At 46.7% G+C, this 17,614-nt stretch overlaps 1 protein-coding gene across 1 annotated transcript; it reads right to left on the bottom strand.

Moving 5' to 3' along the window:
* Positions 1-352: 352 nt before the first annotated feature.
* CLDN1 (claudin 1) lies at positions 353-12,115 on the bottom strand. Its single transcript, XM_009682137.2, has 4 exons — positions 11,717-12,115; positions 3,941-4,105; positions 3,373-3,457; positions 353-2,844 (listed from the first exon to the last, which is right to left on the bottom strand). The coding sequence occupies exons 1-4, from the start codon at positions 11,937-11,939 to the stop codon at positions 2,682-2,684; spliced, it is 636 nt and encodes a 211-aa protein (XP_009680432.1). The 5' UTR covers positions 11,940-12,115; the 3' UTR covers positions 353-2,681.
* Between the last annotated feature and the right edge of the window lie 5,499 nt (positions 12,116-17,614).

Genomic DNA, 17,614 nt, shown 5'->3' with positions numbered 1-17,614 from the left:
ACGGCTCCACACCCTGTCCCGTCCCCATTCCTGCAGCTCCCACTCCCCCGTCAGGGAGCCCATCTGCTGTCTCCCTGCACCACCCAGGGTGCGGCATGCCTTGTAAAGAGAAACAGACCTTCTACGTTCCTAGGCTGCAATCATAGCTGATTATTACTGGAGGAGTTTGTGCCAGAGGCCACAACTGCCTGACTCACTGCAGAAGAGCTGTCCCCACCTATGTCTGCTGCAAAGCTATACACACCATAGTAAACTCCATCCTGGTAAGCAGCTGCTAAAAGCCCAGGCCCTGCTCCTCTCTTCCATGCACACCATCCAAGTTCTACTCAAAATAAAAATGCAATGAGTCTAATTTTCTTTAAAAAAGTCAATTTATTGAAATTGTTTAAACACTTTATACAAGTTTCCAATACAAGCTCCTGCTGCCTGGCTCAGGGTTAATGCGAATACAAAAGCACAGACCTCTACAGCTGTCTGACATGACCTGAGCTGCCACTTCAAGATAAGGTCGCTTGAGGCAGCCACTGCGCACAGGCAGCTCCCCACAGACATGGCATGAGCCATCTCCAAGTATAGGCCAACATCATCTCCAGTCAGAAGCAGATGCTTTGGTTGGTTTCTTTTAGTAACTTTGATTCATGTTGCAGAAGGTCAGGTCAAACAGAGGTACAAGGCTTATACAAACTGCTAACAGCATGGTTGTACATGGCTCAGCCCAAGGCCCTCCCTATCTACAGAAGGAAATCAAGCAGTCTGATGCCTCTGAACATACACGGTTATAAAGCCTAGTCAGAAGCAACTAGCTTCCTTCCTTAGGAACAGGAAGGAAGAGCTTTGGAGAGCTGACACCATTCTTCTAGGAATTATGAGATTTAAACTCCAGCCAACCTCATACAGTTTATCATAACACTGAAAATGAGGTGCTTCAGAAGAATGGGTGGGAACCTTCTAACAACTGCATTTTTCAGATATGACTTTACACGCAATGATGGCTTCATCTTTAAAATATTGGGTTTTTCCTCTTTGGTGAGCTTGGATTAAAAGAAAATGCTATAACCTTTGGGTTAGTTTCCTAGGAATATGCCTTCATATCTCATCACTGAAAACATTTAGAGGAGAAAAGACAGAATCAAATGGCATTATGTGAGGTATTCTTGGGGAAATAGCAAGGGTTGGCAGTGCATTGTTTGCTTTAACATATTTAGCTGTGTAAGGCAAACACTGAGATCAGTAATTTGTAACATTCCAAATTAGAAAGAACTGCAGACTTCAGAGGACGGAGAAACATGAAAGTCAATCCAGAGACCGGACTAGGATTTAAATGCATAAACAACCCAGACAAACTAAGTTAATAGATCTGGTATGTGTGAGGGAGGAAAAAGGCAGAGGTTAAGTGGTTACAAGGAAGTCTGAGATAGATGAACAGCAGCAATTTGAACAGGAGATTGTACGTAGCAGTAAAACCTGTCTTTGAGACTGTGCTCCATGTGGAAAGTGTTCATGTGATAAATGAGGCATTTCTTAATCTCTCCAGGTTACAGCAGGGACGCTGGCCTGGGACTGAACAGATGGAGGAATTCTCACAAACTCTGGAACATGTCGGTAGGGTGGAGGAGCACCAGGACATAGACTTGAATAAAGAGCTGAAAGGGTGGCTTCAGAGGAAAACATCACAAACATGAAATAAGGGCCAAAAACAGAGGTAGAGCAAGTATGAGCTGACACTTCAGTGAGGTGAATTCAAAAAAGGAGAATCTGTTAGCAGTACCTTGTAATACACAAGAGACTAAAACTTCAAGCTTAAAGTTAGATTTTAGGGTTAGAATGTCAGAAACAATCACTGGCAGCACTCAGCATCTCTAAGGGGTGGCAGCGATAGCCCCACCGAGAGACATCCAGTAAAAGCAGAAAGAATCGTTTTTCACTAGCTCTTCCCTGACACCAGGGAAACCTGCAGTTGCTTTGGGAGTTCACAACTCTGCAGCCTCTGGCAGACATGATCAATTTATGAGATCTCAGTAAGAGTGACATGGGATTAAGCCAAGTCACACTATACTGCATCTTCTGTTGGTCAACAGCATGTACATGGACAGTTGCATGTCTTGTCTGACCCTTCATCTTGCCCATCTGTACAGAAAAGGTATTGATGAGGGTGCTAATGAAAGTACAAGAGCTTTTTAGAATCTCTTCAAGCATTCCTACACGCAAGTCTTTGCCCTAAAATTGTATTTCCCCTTAGCATTGGCTTTATCAGTTTATATATGTATATGTTCTTTTAATTCCTACATGACCCACACTGGGCTCTAACTTAATGGGTATTGGGACTGAATTGTTACCATCTAATTAAAAAAACTAAAAAAGCACCAACATCCATCTAAAAACAGTATCATTTTCCCTTTTACTCCCAAATACTGAAGTTAACCCAAGCTCAGAGGCTTCATCTTTCCAGTGACAATACCAATGAACCTAGGCTAGCCTTCCTCCACGGGCTGGGAGAGAAAGGAGAAGTTATGTCCAGTAGCAAAGAAGATACAAAAATATACATATTTTGGGGAGAAGAGGAAGGCAGAACCTAGAAAGTCCGAGCTCTGCTCAGGGCAGTGGTACTGTAGTGTACTCTCCAGAGGATTCAGAGCTCTCCAGAGCACTACCAGTGCTGGTGGCTCCTCTTCTTTGTTTCATTATACATAATCCTTCCCTGTGGAGGGGGCATTTTTTGGATAGCCTCGGGTGGGTGGATAGGACGTTTCTCTCCGGGGGCAGGAGCAGCAAAGAAAGGCTCCCCCCAGCATAGCCAGAGAAGCAGCTGCCCAGCCAATGAAGAGGGCTGATCCAAATTCAAATCTGTGGGGAAAAACAAGGAAGAAAGTAAATATTACAGGCAGTGCCTCTGGATTACAGGCATTACCTGTGTTATCATGTTCATGTGATGCAGAAGGGGGCTGAAATCTTTACGGAAGTGGCTTCCTGCAAGGCAGGCAGTTTAGAGTGACAGAGGTCTGAGACTTTGCTGACCTTCAGGCCTAGAAAGCTTTGCACACTTGGTTATTCCAGTCTGCTCTGCAAGACCACCAAGCTCTGGGTAAACTAGGCCTCAGATATTTACTGGAGAAAAAGCTAGAAGTCACATAAGCTAGGTCTGCTGCAGTCATGCTGCCTTAAGCCTTGGTGCTGCTGCAAGAGCCACAGGGGTGATGAGATGTGGTCACAATGCTCCTTCTGCCCAGTAGGAAACCAAACCAGACAGTTCAGAAAATTCCCCTTCTCTATTTTGAGCCACTGTTGATCATAACTGTACCCTGTGAACATTTGTCATGCTCTGCATGACAAATTTTATGAAATGTTTACGTATTATGTAAAAGGGGGCATTACCTGGTATTGACAGGGGTGAAAGGGTTATAGAAGGCCCGAGCCACTCTGTTGCCATACCATGCTGTGGCCACCAAGGCTGCCATACCTGTACATGAGGGGAAAAAACACCACATCAGATCTTATTGTTTAAGAAGTCAACAAAAATCACTGCAAAATAAGTGTCACAGAACAAGCATTTGGGGTTAGGCTGAGCTGCTTCCACTGCAGGAAGATCTGTGGTGTTGCTTACACCTGGACAGGAAAGAAGTCAAAAAGGAGTATAAGGCTACCCATACTCAAGTCACACCAATGCAGGACTTCTGGTAGCCTTTTACTGAAGCAGGGTGTGAAGCTCTGCTGATGAAGATGGGAGGCACGGAGCCCACCCCTCCCCCCCCCCCCAAATACAAGCAGCACAATGCTAGAGCCAAGAGACCTGTCTGGTGCCTTGGAGAGCCAACAGCCAGTGCCTCAGTCCTCCAGGGAGTTCCCAGACCCAAATGCTCTTGGAGCAGTGACAGCACACCCTATATCTGCTTGCCATTTAGAATTAGCACTTTTAAGATTAGCACATCTGTATGTTACCAACCTGCAATGATGAAAATCACTCCACCAAAGACAGCCATCCGCATCTTTTTCACCTGGTCTTCCTCCATGCACTTCATGCATTTCATGCCAGTCACAGCAACAAATATGGCAACAAGGCCCAGGAGAATTGCAGCCACCATCAATGCCCGAGTGGCCTGCAGACTGCCTAAAAGACATTAGGATATGAGTTACCACAAACAGAATGAAACCCTGAAGATACAAACAGAAGCTCGAGTTACTGGCTTCACTACTGATATCATGCATCCAAACACTCTGCTTTGTGATTTTCAGGATACAATCAAGACGTTCCTTTTTAGTTTTGAACCCCAAAATTGTCATACATCAGGACCAGAGAAATTTCAACCTCTTCAAGTGCATGGAAAATAAGAGCATGCAGCTTTCTGCAGGAAATGACCTGGGAATTGCCCTCTGACAACTCTGTTCCCTGATCATTTGAATTCCAATTGGAAGGATATCTGTTTATCAAAGCAGTATTCAGATTTAGGTTGCCCCTTGACAAAGCCTTTAGACCTATGTTTAAATATGAATAGTGCCATACATATGAATAGTCCCACAGCAGTCAACAAGGCCCCTTTATTGCTCGACACTTCCAAAGTCTGTGCTTTATAGATACTTGAGTGTTAAATTAGGCATTTTTGCTCTAAAACCCTAAGCTTTAGTCCTAGAAGGTATAAAATTACCATTGTGATAGAAACAGTGATTTGTTTTCCAATCAAGTGAAAATAGTTTTTTTTGCCTGAAATATTTAGTTTGCTACACTCAAACACTCAAGTACTTTAACAGCCTCCTGGTTTTTGAAGAACTGGAAGGCAGGGTGATGCCTACCACAGGTTACAATTACATTTGCCCAGGCTCTGAGCAAACAAACTCAATAGGCTTCTTTACCCAAGACTTGGCTTTACATTGACTCACCCAAAGAGACAGACATTCTAACTCTAGGCACATATCTGAGCACACAGATTTTCTTGATAGCAAAGAGGGAAAAAAACAATAATAAAATAAGTCATTGCTGATAAAAACTTCTGTATGACAAAACACTGGAGGAACAATGAGCAGTGGAGGAATAAGAGGCTGATCTTTATTGCCTGGCAAGTCAGGCTCATTTGAACAGTTTGCATTTTAAAATACAGTCCTGGGAAAATCCAGGAACAAATCGGGATAGAAGTTCAGTGGAACACAGGGCCCCAGGAGTACACAGTAGCTGAGGCAGAAGGCACAGACAGCCCATCAGCTTTTAATTCTGCTTTAGGTAAACCTGGTCCTGCGTTTTAACAAATAAGAGTAGTTTGAGAGTATTAGTGAAAAAAACACAATAAAGCCAAAATTCAGAGCACAGAGCAATAGGAAGTGACTCGCTTTCCTAAGAGGAGGCTTAGCTTTCTTGGGAAAAATCTCACAATGGTTTTTCCTCTCACTTCCTCTAAAGGGGAAGGGTGCACCCAGGTGTTAAGCAAACATTTGCTGCATCATTGATTGCTGGAACCCACTTACGAAGCCATTTATCACTTTAGCATAAATCACAACAGTGGAATCCCCACACAAATCTCTGGGGTTACAAGAGATAAATCGCCCATGTGAGATATTGAACATGAATTGATACTTTGCACTGGAAAAGGACATTTTCTGTAGAGGTATCAAGTCTGTTCAGTCTAATCTGTAGTAAATTCAGTTTAGTTTTGCTGCATGAAAAAACCTAGACAAACAAGGGTTTTGAAAGAATTCTTCCAAGAGGATCAATCTGACAGAAGGAGATCTTAAACTAGAAAACTAAATATAATGAGAAACAGAAACCTCACACCTTCAAAGTATAATGGCCAGGTTATAAACAAGGGAGAATGAATGAAAAGTTTATGTGGCTTCAGAAGACAGATTCAGGTGATATAGAACCTTGCTAAAAATCTGAAAATGCACAAGTATTAACTGGTTGCATCTCATAAGAGCTTTGCGGGAACACTTGAACAAAAATTAGCATCTCAGCAGCAGCAGGTACAAAATGGAGACTGTGAGCATTTCCCGGGGCCCCTCGAGTTCAGCAGCTGAGCCTGGAGGGATCCCAAATAGTCCTCACTCGCAGCCTCCTCAAGCTTCCTCACTCCACGGCAGGAGACAGAGACATTTAAGAAACCAACACAGTGGGACAGTAGATCAGATTGTAGTGTTTGCAGAACAAACTCTCCCATTATTTCAAGGTGCTTCAGTGCAGCACCAATGTATTACCAGGCACCCTCCCCTTCCCCCAAACTGGCTGCCATGTGTTCAGGCAGGTTCTCTGGGAGGCAGCACTTTTGTCTGCCTATCAGTTTTGCAATGTGTGCGGTATACTTACTGTGGTTAATTATCATACAAGTGATTAGTTTATGTACACATTAACAACCGTGCTGCCTCTGCACATCCAGAGTCTGAGAAAACTAGTTTAGTATTAGTTCTGTTGTTCACACAGGCATTTACCAGCACTTTAAAAATTCCAAGAGAGAGAGACATGCAGAGCTGCCTTAACATGTTCAATAGGAGGGCTAGCAACAATGGGCAGAAATATGCAATTTACCTTTTATAGTATCTATCGTATTACAGAGAAATGATATTTCCCCTGCATTCCTTACCACTCTAACAGGCTCAAAGGGAATAGGTATTGCAGTGCTCAGAGCCTCCCTCCTACGACATACAAAATCTGGGCAACCTCAGGAACCCAAAGGAGGTGGAGGGAGCTGAGGGGAAAGGAAGTCCTGCATAAGGGTAGACAAAAATCACTAGGCACCCAAAACAGTTGTCAGATGGTAACAATGTGTTATCAGTATAAACCACTATTTACTCAGAAGCCAAGTCTTTATTGTTGATTAGTAATTATAAGCCTGTCCCAAAAATACCTATTAGCAATAAAGCAGTTAAGTAGTAGAAGGACAAAGCCTTCAAACTGTTACTGAGAATGGTTAATAACACACATGTGAATCCCTCAGGCCTTTATAAATATCACAGCTTTATATATGCCCATAAAAAAGACATAGCAGCTCCAACTGGCTCCACATAGTGAAACCAACCTTTAAAAAAACATGCTAACAAGCAGCTTTGACTTATTATTTTAGTAGACTTGGATACAACCTACATGATGCACACTTATCTGAACCCTAGGTAAAAATTTTCCCCCTCCCACAACTGTCATTTGGTACAGAAGTAATTGCTAGCAATTGCGTAGTTGTAAAAAAGGACTCACTGGCAAAAGTTTGGGGGTATTTTTCTGTCATTACATTCCCTTATCCTGTGTATATTATCTATGCTATAGAAAAGCTGTTGGGGAAAGCGTTATGGGATTTTTATAATTTTGCATTGGAAAGAGGCATTACAATAGCTCCACACACAGATTTCTAATGAGAATTTCTTGTTTACTGACTTGTCTGCATATTTTCACATGGACTTGTCCTTCCTCTCCCATGGGCGTCTGTGCAACAAAGTGATGGCAGGATACAGGTGAAACGTAGATGCTATGCTACTCCCTCTGATCCCTGCCAGTGGAAGTTCGTTCCTCAAAAGTTACAAGCAACCCTGTAGTGGAGAAAGCATGCTACACAGTCTACCTAGAAGAGCAGTCAGCAGCCTTCAGAGCCTTCCCACTGGGGCTTCATGAAACAAGCTAGATTTGAAATCCTGCTGCTCTGCCTAGCCAGCACATGAAAGTTGATCTTTGCAAGGCAATGAAGATCAGAGCCAGCAGTAACAAATTCAGAGGTCAGCAGAGACCTGTCATGCTCTACATTCATGCTGAGTGGGCCCAAAAGCCTGCTGGTGACTTGGAGGCTTTTCACTCCCTTACCAGCCCTTGCAGGGACCCGGCACACCCTACCACCCTCAGATATTCCAGCTTGGACTCCTTCAAAACCTCTCTCCCAGAAGCCAGAAGACCATGTAGAGAGCTCCTGGGCAGGAAGTGGACAAGAAAGACCCTGCTTCTTGCTGGAACGGGACAGCTTGAAGGCCTCAGGGTGTGTTCAGTACCAGAGACAGGATCAGAAAGTGAGAAGGGAAAAGGAAAGTAAAAATCCCAAAGGGAACAAAAATAAATTTGTACGCCCTCCTGCAATGAATCAGAAATAGCACTAGAGAAAGCTTGCCTGTAAAACATACAGCATGTATTACCACCATTTCCAGATACTCAGGCAGAGGAGAGCTAGGCAGCCTGTTTTCCCACGAGGCCTGGAAATTCTCTTACCAAGAGACTTAGCAACACTTTACTAAAGCTGCTTAGGAGAAGCTGCTTGCAGAGCAAGAACGTCAATGTCTTGCAACAGACTCCTAGTCCCCCTTACAGACACAACCTGGCACCTAAACAGGAACAGACTCAGTGGCATTCCAGGTAACCGTCTACGTTGAGAAAGCACATTACAAATGAGTGTGTTCATATAAGTCAGTTTCAGGTGGAATAGGGATTGAGAAACATTGGATCAAATTAAATCTTAACCCACATGAAAGCACAGATACTATCAGGTTCTACCTGCTTATTCTAGATCTGAAGATGAGGTGACAAATGATTAGGATACATTTGTCCCTCCTGCTAGCTTAAAGGTCAACCTTCCAACTCCCCCAGCATCACAGTAAAGCAGCAGCAACCCAAAGATGAACCCTTCCTAAGCTCCTGTCCCCCTTCCCCCAGCAGTTGGAACAGGCTCAGCCGGGTGGTAAAGATGTAGGATGGAAGGTTTCACATTTGAATGTTGCTGTTCAACCCAGAGGGCATCCAAACCTTTGTTTATTTTCCGGGCTGGGGCACAAAGTCTCATTGTGAAGGTACTAGGTTTGGTGATGAAGCAGGAGATGAGTCTCAGCTTGTCTCAAGCACAGAATCTCTCCCAGCAACACCAAATAGGGCAACGAGTATCTTCAGCTCAAGCAGCCTAGCCAGGACTCAGAATAACCTCTACTTTGAGCAGAGGAGTGGCTCAGTGAGGACTTCCAGAGACTGAACCAGGTACACCTCTCCCTCCTGCCTGGTCCTGTTCCCCACAGCCTTAGAGGAGCACAAAGCTGAGCTAGCTCCACAGTTGATTGCAGAGGGCGACAAAAACAACACTGAGGCTGTGTAACAAAATCTTGTTGCAAGGGTGGCTTTTGCACCTCTTACGCCTACATGCAGCCATGCACAGCTTTTCACATATGTCAGTCTGGGACGTGCTCCTATTCGGATAATAGGAAGGCTGCATTTTGCCAGCTTAAGCCCTTAGCTGAATGCAGCTGCTGGAAGAACATCAGCATGGTCTCACTCCAGCAACATGGCCATGCTGGAAGCTGAAGGCCCCTCAGTCACTAACAGGGCATGTCAGCTTATGCCAGCCCAGTCTCTGATGTGCAGCATCAGTCAAAGCAGCCAAACATGGATGCATCTGAAGAAATGGCAATAGCTACCAGACATCCAAAAGCTTCCTGGCAAAACTTTCCATCATTCCCATGACTTGAAACTACTGTAGGTGTGAGGACACTCAGCCCACTCTATGGAGGTAAAATTGCAGGATCTGAGCTTCTCCCATCACTGCCTGAGACCCTGCCACGTGGCCTGGAGCAGTTAGGGCATGTGTAACCTTGGCAGGGAAAGCATCGCAGTTTAGAAGTTTCTGTTGTACTGTCTTCCCTGTGACATAAATGACATGAAAACTCTTCTTATTGCACAGCTGCATCCATTCCAGGGTGTGGCTGCTGAATTGGGTGATTGCCTCCCACCAACCAAAACAGCAATGCTGGTTGTCATTATCCAAGCTTCTCACTGCCTGTAGGACCCTGAAGTATGCCAGGGAAAACAGTCAGAGAAGATACTATGTCAGTAGACATGCCCTGCTTGTGAGTGGGAAGGGCACAACCTGAGAAAGCTGGAGTACCAAAAGAAAAAGGTGTTTTTTAGCCACGCCTTGCTGACTTCAAGGAAAAAGACATCCACAGAGATACTCGTGTTTCTTGGGCTGCCTGAAAATTTCCAGGCAAATATGCTCCATAGGGCTTGGGGCTCTGTAACAGGATACAAGGCCGCTAATAGCTCAACTTCGGTCACCAGCACTTCACAACTCCCCTGTGGCCTTGGAAGGGCCTGTTTGCAGAACAAAGGTGAGGGGAGCAGCTGTTATTTAGCCCTTAGAGATGAATGGGGTAGGTCGGGAGGTCTTTTGTCAGGTTTTTAGGAATTTGTCCGGCAGAGCTTTGCATTTGATTCTGCAGGCAGGTTTAATTTACACAACAATAGGCTACAGCCAGAGAGCCCCTCAGGCAAATTTACCTTTCACAAGTGAGCCATGGGTCGCTGGAGATTCTTCAGCCCTGCTGTATCCTCCCACCCACCCCCCAATGCAGAGATAAAAGGCTTGAAACTGGTCTTATACATAATTACTACTCAAAACACCCTGTGTGCTTAGCCCAGCCCTGATTACCCACAGCCTCGCACGCTGTTAGTGCTAAGTGAGTGCATCACACTCCTGAAGGGAGTAATTTGCACCTACACCAGCTGCAAAGCCTATGGGTGTTCAAGGCAGGGGAGCAAGGAGCACGACTGACATGGAACAGCAAGGAAGGTGGGGCTCAGGGTGTTCAGCTTCGCTAGCGTGACACACAGGAAGGGATGGTGGCAATCTCTAACTTGGGGATACTCCCAATGGTCCCTCTTTACAGTTTACGGGAAACTGCATGCTCATTCCTTTAGAAAAAGAGAAGGTGACCAAAAGGGCAATTATTCTTTTATTAATTATGGCTAGAGAAGGATGAAGGAGTCCCAGGACACATTCACCTCTCTGGCATAGTCTTATGAGACCTGGGATGTAGGGAAAGATATTGGGACAGGCCTAAGTTTTTTGTTTGTTTGTTTAACTGAGTGTCAGGGTAGTCATAGTCTGAAAAGCTGTTTCAGCACTCAGACCTTGTGAGAGTCTACCAAGAGAGCAGTGCAGAAAAGCAGACAAACAGGATAGAAACAACCTTCACTAGGGTTGCAGCTCAGAGTAACCACCCAGAGTGGTACCCCAGCAGGGCAAGTGACAGTTCTCACATGCCAGAGACACCTTTTGCCATCTCAGGCTGATGTAAAGACAAACTACCCTGAAGTAATGATTTGCCTAAAAACTACCAGCTATCCTTACCTGGGCTAGAATCCAGCTCACCTGCCAACCCTTTGCTGAAAAGCCCCAAAGGGGTAACAGTGATCTACTAAGAGAATAAAATTACACAAGACTAACAGTAAGATCAAAATAGACAAATGCAGAAGAAAAGGATCCTTGCTAGAAAAATTTCAGCACCGTTTTATGAATATTACTTTACTGCTAAACCATACCCAGAGAAAGACATTTTCTACACCTACAAGCACTTGCTCACAATCACAGCACTTCACTTAACAGCACTAGGGACAGGATCTGCCCTCCGTGGAGATGTCACTGGGGAGCAACAGTCACCGTTGCTGTCTCATCACTTTGCAGGACCGGGTCCCAGCTCACCCACAGCTGCCAGGGCAGACCAGAAGCCTGCAGGACGGCTCTCCAGCACACCCAACCCCAACGGGACAGACACCCCAGTTCGACCAACCCCCCCCTGTACCCCCAACAGAATAGGCACCATGGGAGGTGCAGAAGACTCTCTGACGGGGATCGGCACCCAAACCCCCATACACCCAGTCCCGTTGCGACGGGACCAGAGCCCCGTCCAAGTCCCGACAGGACGGACACCCCCAGCCTGAGCCGCAATGGGCAGCAGGGTGACCCGGACGGAACGGGCACCCCTCGCCCCTGCCTCGACTTACTCTCCAGCTTGAGCAGCGAGTCGTACACCTTGCACTGGATCTGCCCCGTGCTCTGCATGGCGCACGACATCCAGAGCCCCTCGTAGAGCGCTTGGGCAGTGACTATGTTGTCTCCCGCGTAGGATGCCATCTTCCACTGGGGCATGGCCGTGCTGATGATGATGCCTATCCAGCCCAGGAAGGCCAGCACGAAGCCCAGGAGCTGCAGGCCTCCGCTGGCCATGGCTGCACGGGGCCGGGCCGCGGCGGGGGTGGCGGAGCGCGGGGGGCGCCGCCGCCGGCGGAGGGGCGATGCGGAGCGAGCAGGGCAGCGCGACCAACTCCGCGCAGCGCAGTGGCAGCCGCGCACCGCCCCGCGCCCCTTTTAAGGCCGCGCAAAGGGCGCCCCCTGGCGGCCGCGCCCCCGCCCCGCCCCGCGGGGCTCCCCCGACGGGCCGGGCCCGGGCCGCCCCCGCGGTGCGGCGGGGCCGGGGACCACGGGAGCCGGGGCGCGGCGGCCCCCCACCCCCACCCCCCGCTTCTTCCGGGACTGCCAGCGGTGGCGGCTGCAGCGTCGGGGGAGGGGGGAGAAGGGCAGCAAAATGTTCTCCGCTTCCCGCGGGGCAGAGAGTGCCCCCCATCCTTCAGGGTTTCGCCAGGACCCACAGCGCTCGGCGGCACCCTCTTCCCAGCAGTGCCCGTGGGGAAGCGGCTCAGGGGACTGGCCGCAGGTGCCTGCCACGGCACGCCGGCGCTGCTTTAGCATCTCTGGACACTTTGGCACCTCTGGTTGTGCTCAGGGTTCTCCCCACTTCTAGGGCTAGGGGCCTGAGAGCAGGGACCCGAAATTATGTTCCTTGGGTCTTGCTGCCTGTTGCCGTCCTTTAACAGCCAGACAATAAACAGGCCTTTTTGGTGAAGAAACGTTGCATGTGCCAATGGAGCAAACAGCAAAGGTAGAAACCAGATTGTGTCAGTCCTGCTCGTGTCTGTGTGACCTACCTCCAGCAGTGCAGGGAGGGGAGGCCTTCCCCACCACACGGCTAGGGCAGGGGGCCTTTCCCACTGGGCACACACCCTGCCTGGTTTCTCCAGCATGGAGCACACTTGGGTATAAACTCCTGTGAAGGAAACCATACAGAAGTAATGGGAAATTATTAGCATTTAAAAGGAGTTTCAGAGGCTGCTGAGCAAACACTGATCATCCATGTACAAATGCTTCCATAAATCCAAACTTCGAGGCTATCATTTTAATAAGGACCATGTGCTGCACCTCTTAGCATTACTGGGTCTCTGTTAAAGGAGAGATTGAGCATTTTGGATGCTTCAGTGAGCCAAGTGACTTGCCCCAGTTTATTGAATAAAAGGGTTGGTTACAGACCAGGAAGAGAGCTGTTCTTCTTCTCAGTCATGTATCTGTCCCGTTACTTCAGTTTCCCTTTCTTCTATCTGAATATTTGAACATTGACAGATCTGGACTCAGAAGAGCTGGAGTGAGGAAATACTGTCTGCATCAGAGGGCCCAGGGAGCTCATGGCATGGCCGGGGTGGTGCTGCTTTCCTTTCCTACTGCAAAGTAGATGGAGGGGACATTCAGTGGGTGTCTGGTGTAATTCCAGGCGGTAATTACTGATAAAGGCCTTGCTGAAGGTGGGGATGGGGTTGTATTGTTTTGACACTGTGGTTTATTGCATTCTGATGACTTAGGGGGTTTTGCTGGAACTGCTTCCTGAGATTTGCCAACAGGCAAATGAATAGACTTGTGATTACCTAACCGGTACTGTGCAATGATGGGGGGGGGGGTGTCAAAGGGGAGAAAACCAACTGCAATCTAAACACACTGAGAGAGACAGAGCAAGTCTAGTTTGCTCTGGAAACACTTTCAGCTGCTGATCCCCAACTTCTGGACATCTGCACTGCTAATGAGGAGATCAATCTTTGCTAGTTACATGGTAGCAAATACTTCCAGTTATGTCCCTGGTGAATGCATATTTTTTCTCACTTGCAAGTAAAGACATTAGGTAGCTATGGGGCTGCAACTGTAGAAACGGTGCTTTACTTGGTATCTGTGTGCCGCAGTTTTACAGGTTTGGGAAGCTGAAGAAGACGAAAGAAGCAAAGCTTTCTCTGGAAAAGCAGAGATGAAACAGATGCATCACTGTGCATATTCACCAAGATTTCTGTACAAGGGGTAGAAAAACCAGAGTGATGCTGGCTATTAGGGTTGATCCCTGGGAAAAGCCTTCCCTGCCTGAAGAGGAGGGATGACAAAAACCCATTCTAACCCAACGAGAGCAGGGTTAGGAGTGTCTGCATTTGACCATTGATGTGTGACCAATCATATTGGTCCAATAATGTCTATCTGCGAAGGAGTAGACTGTGTTCCCAGGTGCTTTAGCATGAACTGACTCACCCCCGCTCCTGACCCTTACACCACCCCCTAGATGAGCAGGCAGCTCCTTGCTGACTTCTGCAGTGTGAGATCAGCTCTGAACCTGGCTTCAGGTGTGCAAGTCCCAAAGATACTTTTAGAAGGTTTAGATCCTTTGGCTGCAGGCCCTGAGCAGCCAAAGGAAGGGTAACAGCTGTTTTGTGTGGGAAGGACTTGAATTTCCTAGTGAACCTTTTAGGAAAGCAAGGGGAGGGGTCCTGGGTGGCAGCAATCTGGCTGCACTTGTACTGGGAAGGAATCTGTGCTGCTAGATCAAGAGTGGGCTTGAGAGCAGGAGATGCATGTAGCATACACGTATGCACGAGCTCCATGATGTAGCATTCTGTCCGTGCTGCTGGCTCTGGGAGGCACCGCAACCCAGGCTCACTTTGGCCTTGGGAAAAGTTAGTCTTGGGATATGTCCTGGTGGTGTGAATCTGACTGCTTGGGCATATACTAAGACAACACACATCTTCAGTTTCTTCCCCTTTCAGAAGGTCAGAGAGCTTTGACTAAAGACAGCCTTATTCTGCAAGGGGTTCTTTCCGTGGGATTGGAGTCTGCAGCTGCCTGGGGATGGATGCTGTGTTACTGAGGGGCTGTTCAGCAGTCCCATCGCTCCTCCGTCCCCAATGAGTGCTGCACCAGGCAGTGTTAATGGGCTGTAAGCACGGCAGGCTGGCCTTGCATCAAAGTAGATGTAAGGCTGTGCTCATGTACTGGCCTTAGGAAGGCTCCAGAGCACAGTACTTCTACTGCGCTCCCACTTGGAGAAATGGCTGTGTGAACTCACCCTGAGCCAGCCCACTCAAAATCCCATTTGTCTGGGGCTAATTTTGCAGGTATCATACACATCAACTTTGGATCCTTCCTAGAAGGGCTTGATGTGCAGCAAGGTTTCACTGGTGCCAGAGCTCATGCTGGGCTGACAACCGAGAGTACTTTCACTTCTGGGTGCATGCTCTCGAGCTACTGTAGTGATGAGGACTTGTGAAGGAATAAATGTAGAATATGACATGCATTAACCTGTGCTGAACTGCATGCCCCACTGGCATGCTGAGATATATCCAAGTGCTCTTGGACTTCCCATAGTGTAAGTTGGCTGCAACACAGGCTCTTCTCTGTGCCTATGTAGCCTGTTTCTGGGCACAGGTCTGCTTCCTTCCTTGTGGAAATAAGAGCTTGTAGTCCATTGCTCATGTTTCTTCGACCACTGAACACCATGATAATCAGTAAAAACACTCCATGTCGGAGTCCCAGCATTATGAACACCCCATCTACATTTTGCTTTCCAGTGACAGTTTAAACTTGATGCTTATTACTCTCATGTTTCATGAAAGACTTCAAAACTGAGCAATTCTTTCTGTGGACATCACAAAGAATTTACAGATCAAGATAAAACATTGAAGCTCTGCTTTTTTTCCTTCATCACTCTTCAGTGTTCTCAGTGCTCTGGAATTTGTTGGTAATTTTACAGCATTCCTGTGACCAACAAGTCTTCTCTTTTGGGGTTCCTTCTTTTCTTTGACACTTGAAATATCTTCTCTGTTTGCTTCCAGTGATCTTCACTAGTTTATTGGGCAAAACAAACCCCTCTTTATGCAATAATCACTGCCTTTTCTCCTCTGCTGGGGTTCTTTCTTCTCTGGAAGTCCCTTAGAGTTTTTATGTGCTAGTGCCAAATTTTTCTACCTGACTTTTGGGGAAAATACCGTTGCTTCAAATCATTAGTCTCAGCTGAAAGACCTGTTTTTGTCCAAGATGTAGCAATCTCTTCTGTATTCCCCAGGCTGGAGGGACCCCAATACTGACAGTCTTTAGTGACTGGCCTGTTCTTAGCTAAGCATATTAGTCCTCCTCTTTTCTTCCTTTACAAAAGCAGGATAAAGTGAGAATATGCTAAAGCACAAGCATATAGACAGTTATTGGAATCAAACTCTGATTTTATAGCGTTGAGGTAAATAAACTCCTCTAATAGTTCACAGAGATTTTCCTTATGTGTTACAGTCGTTGCTGCATCTGTCTACACTAAGCAAATGTTTAACAGCCTGGTCATGTTGCCCCTTTGGGTGTTGTTAGTCAGAGCAGCAACCTCACCTTCATGCTAAGCAGGGATCTGTGCTCTTTGGGTAGTTAGCGATACCTGTTTGCTCTTCTGGCAAAAACAAGCTTTAACACCTGCCAGGACTTGCAGGAGAGCAGCTTGTTTTCCTTTTCTCTCGGGCATTTCTTCAGGAAGGTGTCACTGTGCAATGCCTGTGTTCAGAGAACACGTGCTCATGTGTGAGCCTCTGTCCTGGCATTCCGTAATACTGGCCCTGCGGCTGCCCTGAATTCATCCTTGCGTTAGATACATTAGAGGGAAACATCTCTTCCTGATTTGAAGATCGCCAGTAATGGAGAGTCTACTACAGGGGATCTGCTGGAATCAAGAAAGGACACCCCTGTCTGCTCCTCTGTCCAGCTACAATGACTAGGTGCACAAAGCAGGCACAGTTGCATGAGCCGGGTTTCAAAGCAAAGACACAAGCTCCACCTCTGGACCAGAAAATGAGAATGGCTATGGCCATACAACAGCCCATCCTGCTGTGTCCGATGGCAGCCAAGAGTGGCGCCAAGGAATAACACAAACATAGTGATGCTTTCCCAGAATGGGTTTGTGGTCTGCCCTGATCCATGTCTAAGGGACATCCTGAGCCAGTGATGGTGCTTTTTAATTCAATTTTCCTCATTGGATTTTTTCTCCATAAATTTGTCTGTCTGTTTTTTGAAACTTCTGGCACCTGCAGTGTTCTGCAGCAGGGACTTTTACAAATCAACTTTGCATTTCATGGAAAAGTATGGCATTTTGTTTCTTCTGAACCCTACATCTTGCTAGTTCATTTGATGTCCTAAAAGTTCTATACCAGGAAAAGAGGGCAGACTGGATGGACCACATTGATTTAGTTCTGGTTTGCATTGCCTAGAAAGGACTTAAAATATCTTTGCTGTATATCTCCCAACTGACTTTTCTCCTCTCTTTTTCTTTCTCACTCTCCCATCCATCCAGGAAAACTACTCCTGCTAAACCTTTGGCTTTGAGCATTGTTTTGCAGGCAACACTGCTGTTTTGACTTTAGTCAGCTGTTACAAGGATGGGAGACTCTTGCAAATGGTCCTTGGGATTAGCCAGGGATTGTGTGAAAATGTGTCCAAACCAGAGTCTACAGCAAGAGGCGGATGTAGTGTTTGACCATGGTAGCAGCAGAGGTAGCCAAATATCACAGCTTGCATGGCTGCAAAGCACAGCAGCGCAAAGAAAGCTTAACTCTTCATCAGCTGCTCACTATTGCATTACAGTAAATTCAGAACAAAGTTTTAAAAGGGTTGTTGGCAAAGACCTACACAAAATGACTCTTACGGCCTACAAAACAACATAATATAACACCAGAATCGGAGCTTTACCCTGCACTCCCAGGATGAAATCTCTATTTCCAGGAGGAAGGCTC

This window comes from Struthio camelus, chromosome 9 (assembly GCF_040807025.1).
Source record: "Struthio camelus isolate bStrCam1 chromosome 9, bStrCam1.hap1, whole genome shotgun sequence".
Classification (NCBI taxonomy): domain Eukaryota; kingdom Metazoa; phylum Chordata; class Aves; order Struthioniformes; family Struthionidae; genus Struthio; species Struthio camelus.
Note: the sequence above shows the minus strand (reverse complement) of the source record. Positions and strands in the feature narration are given on the sequence as shown.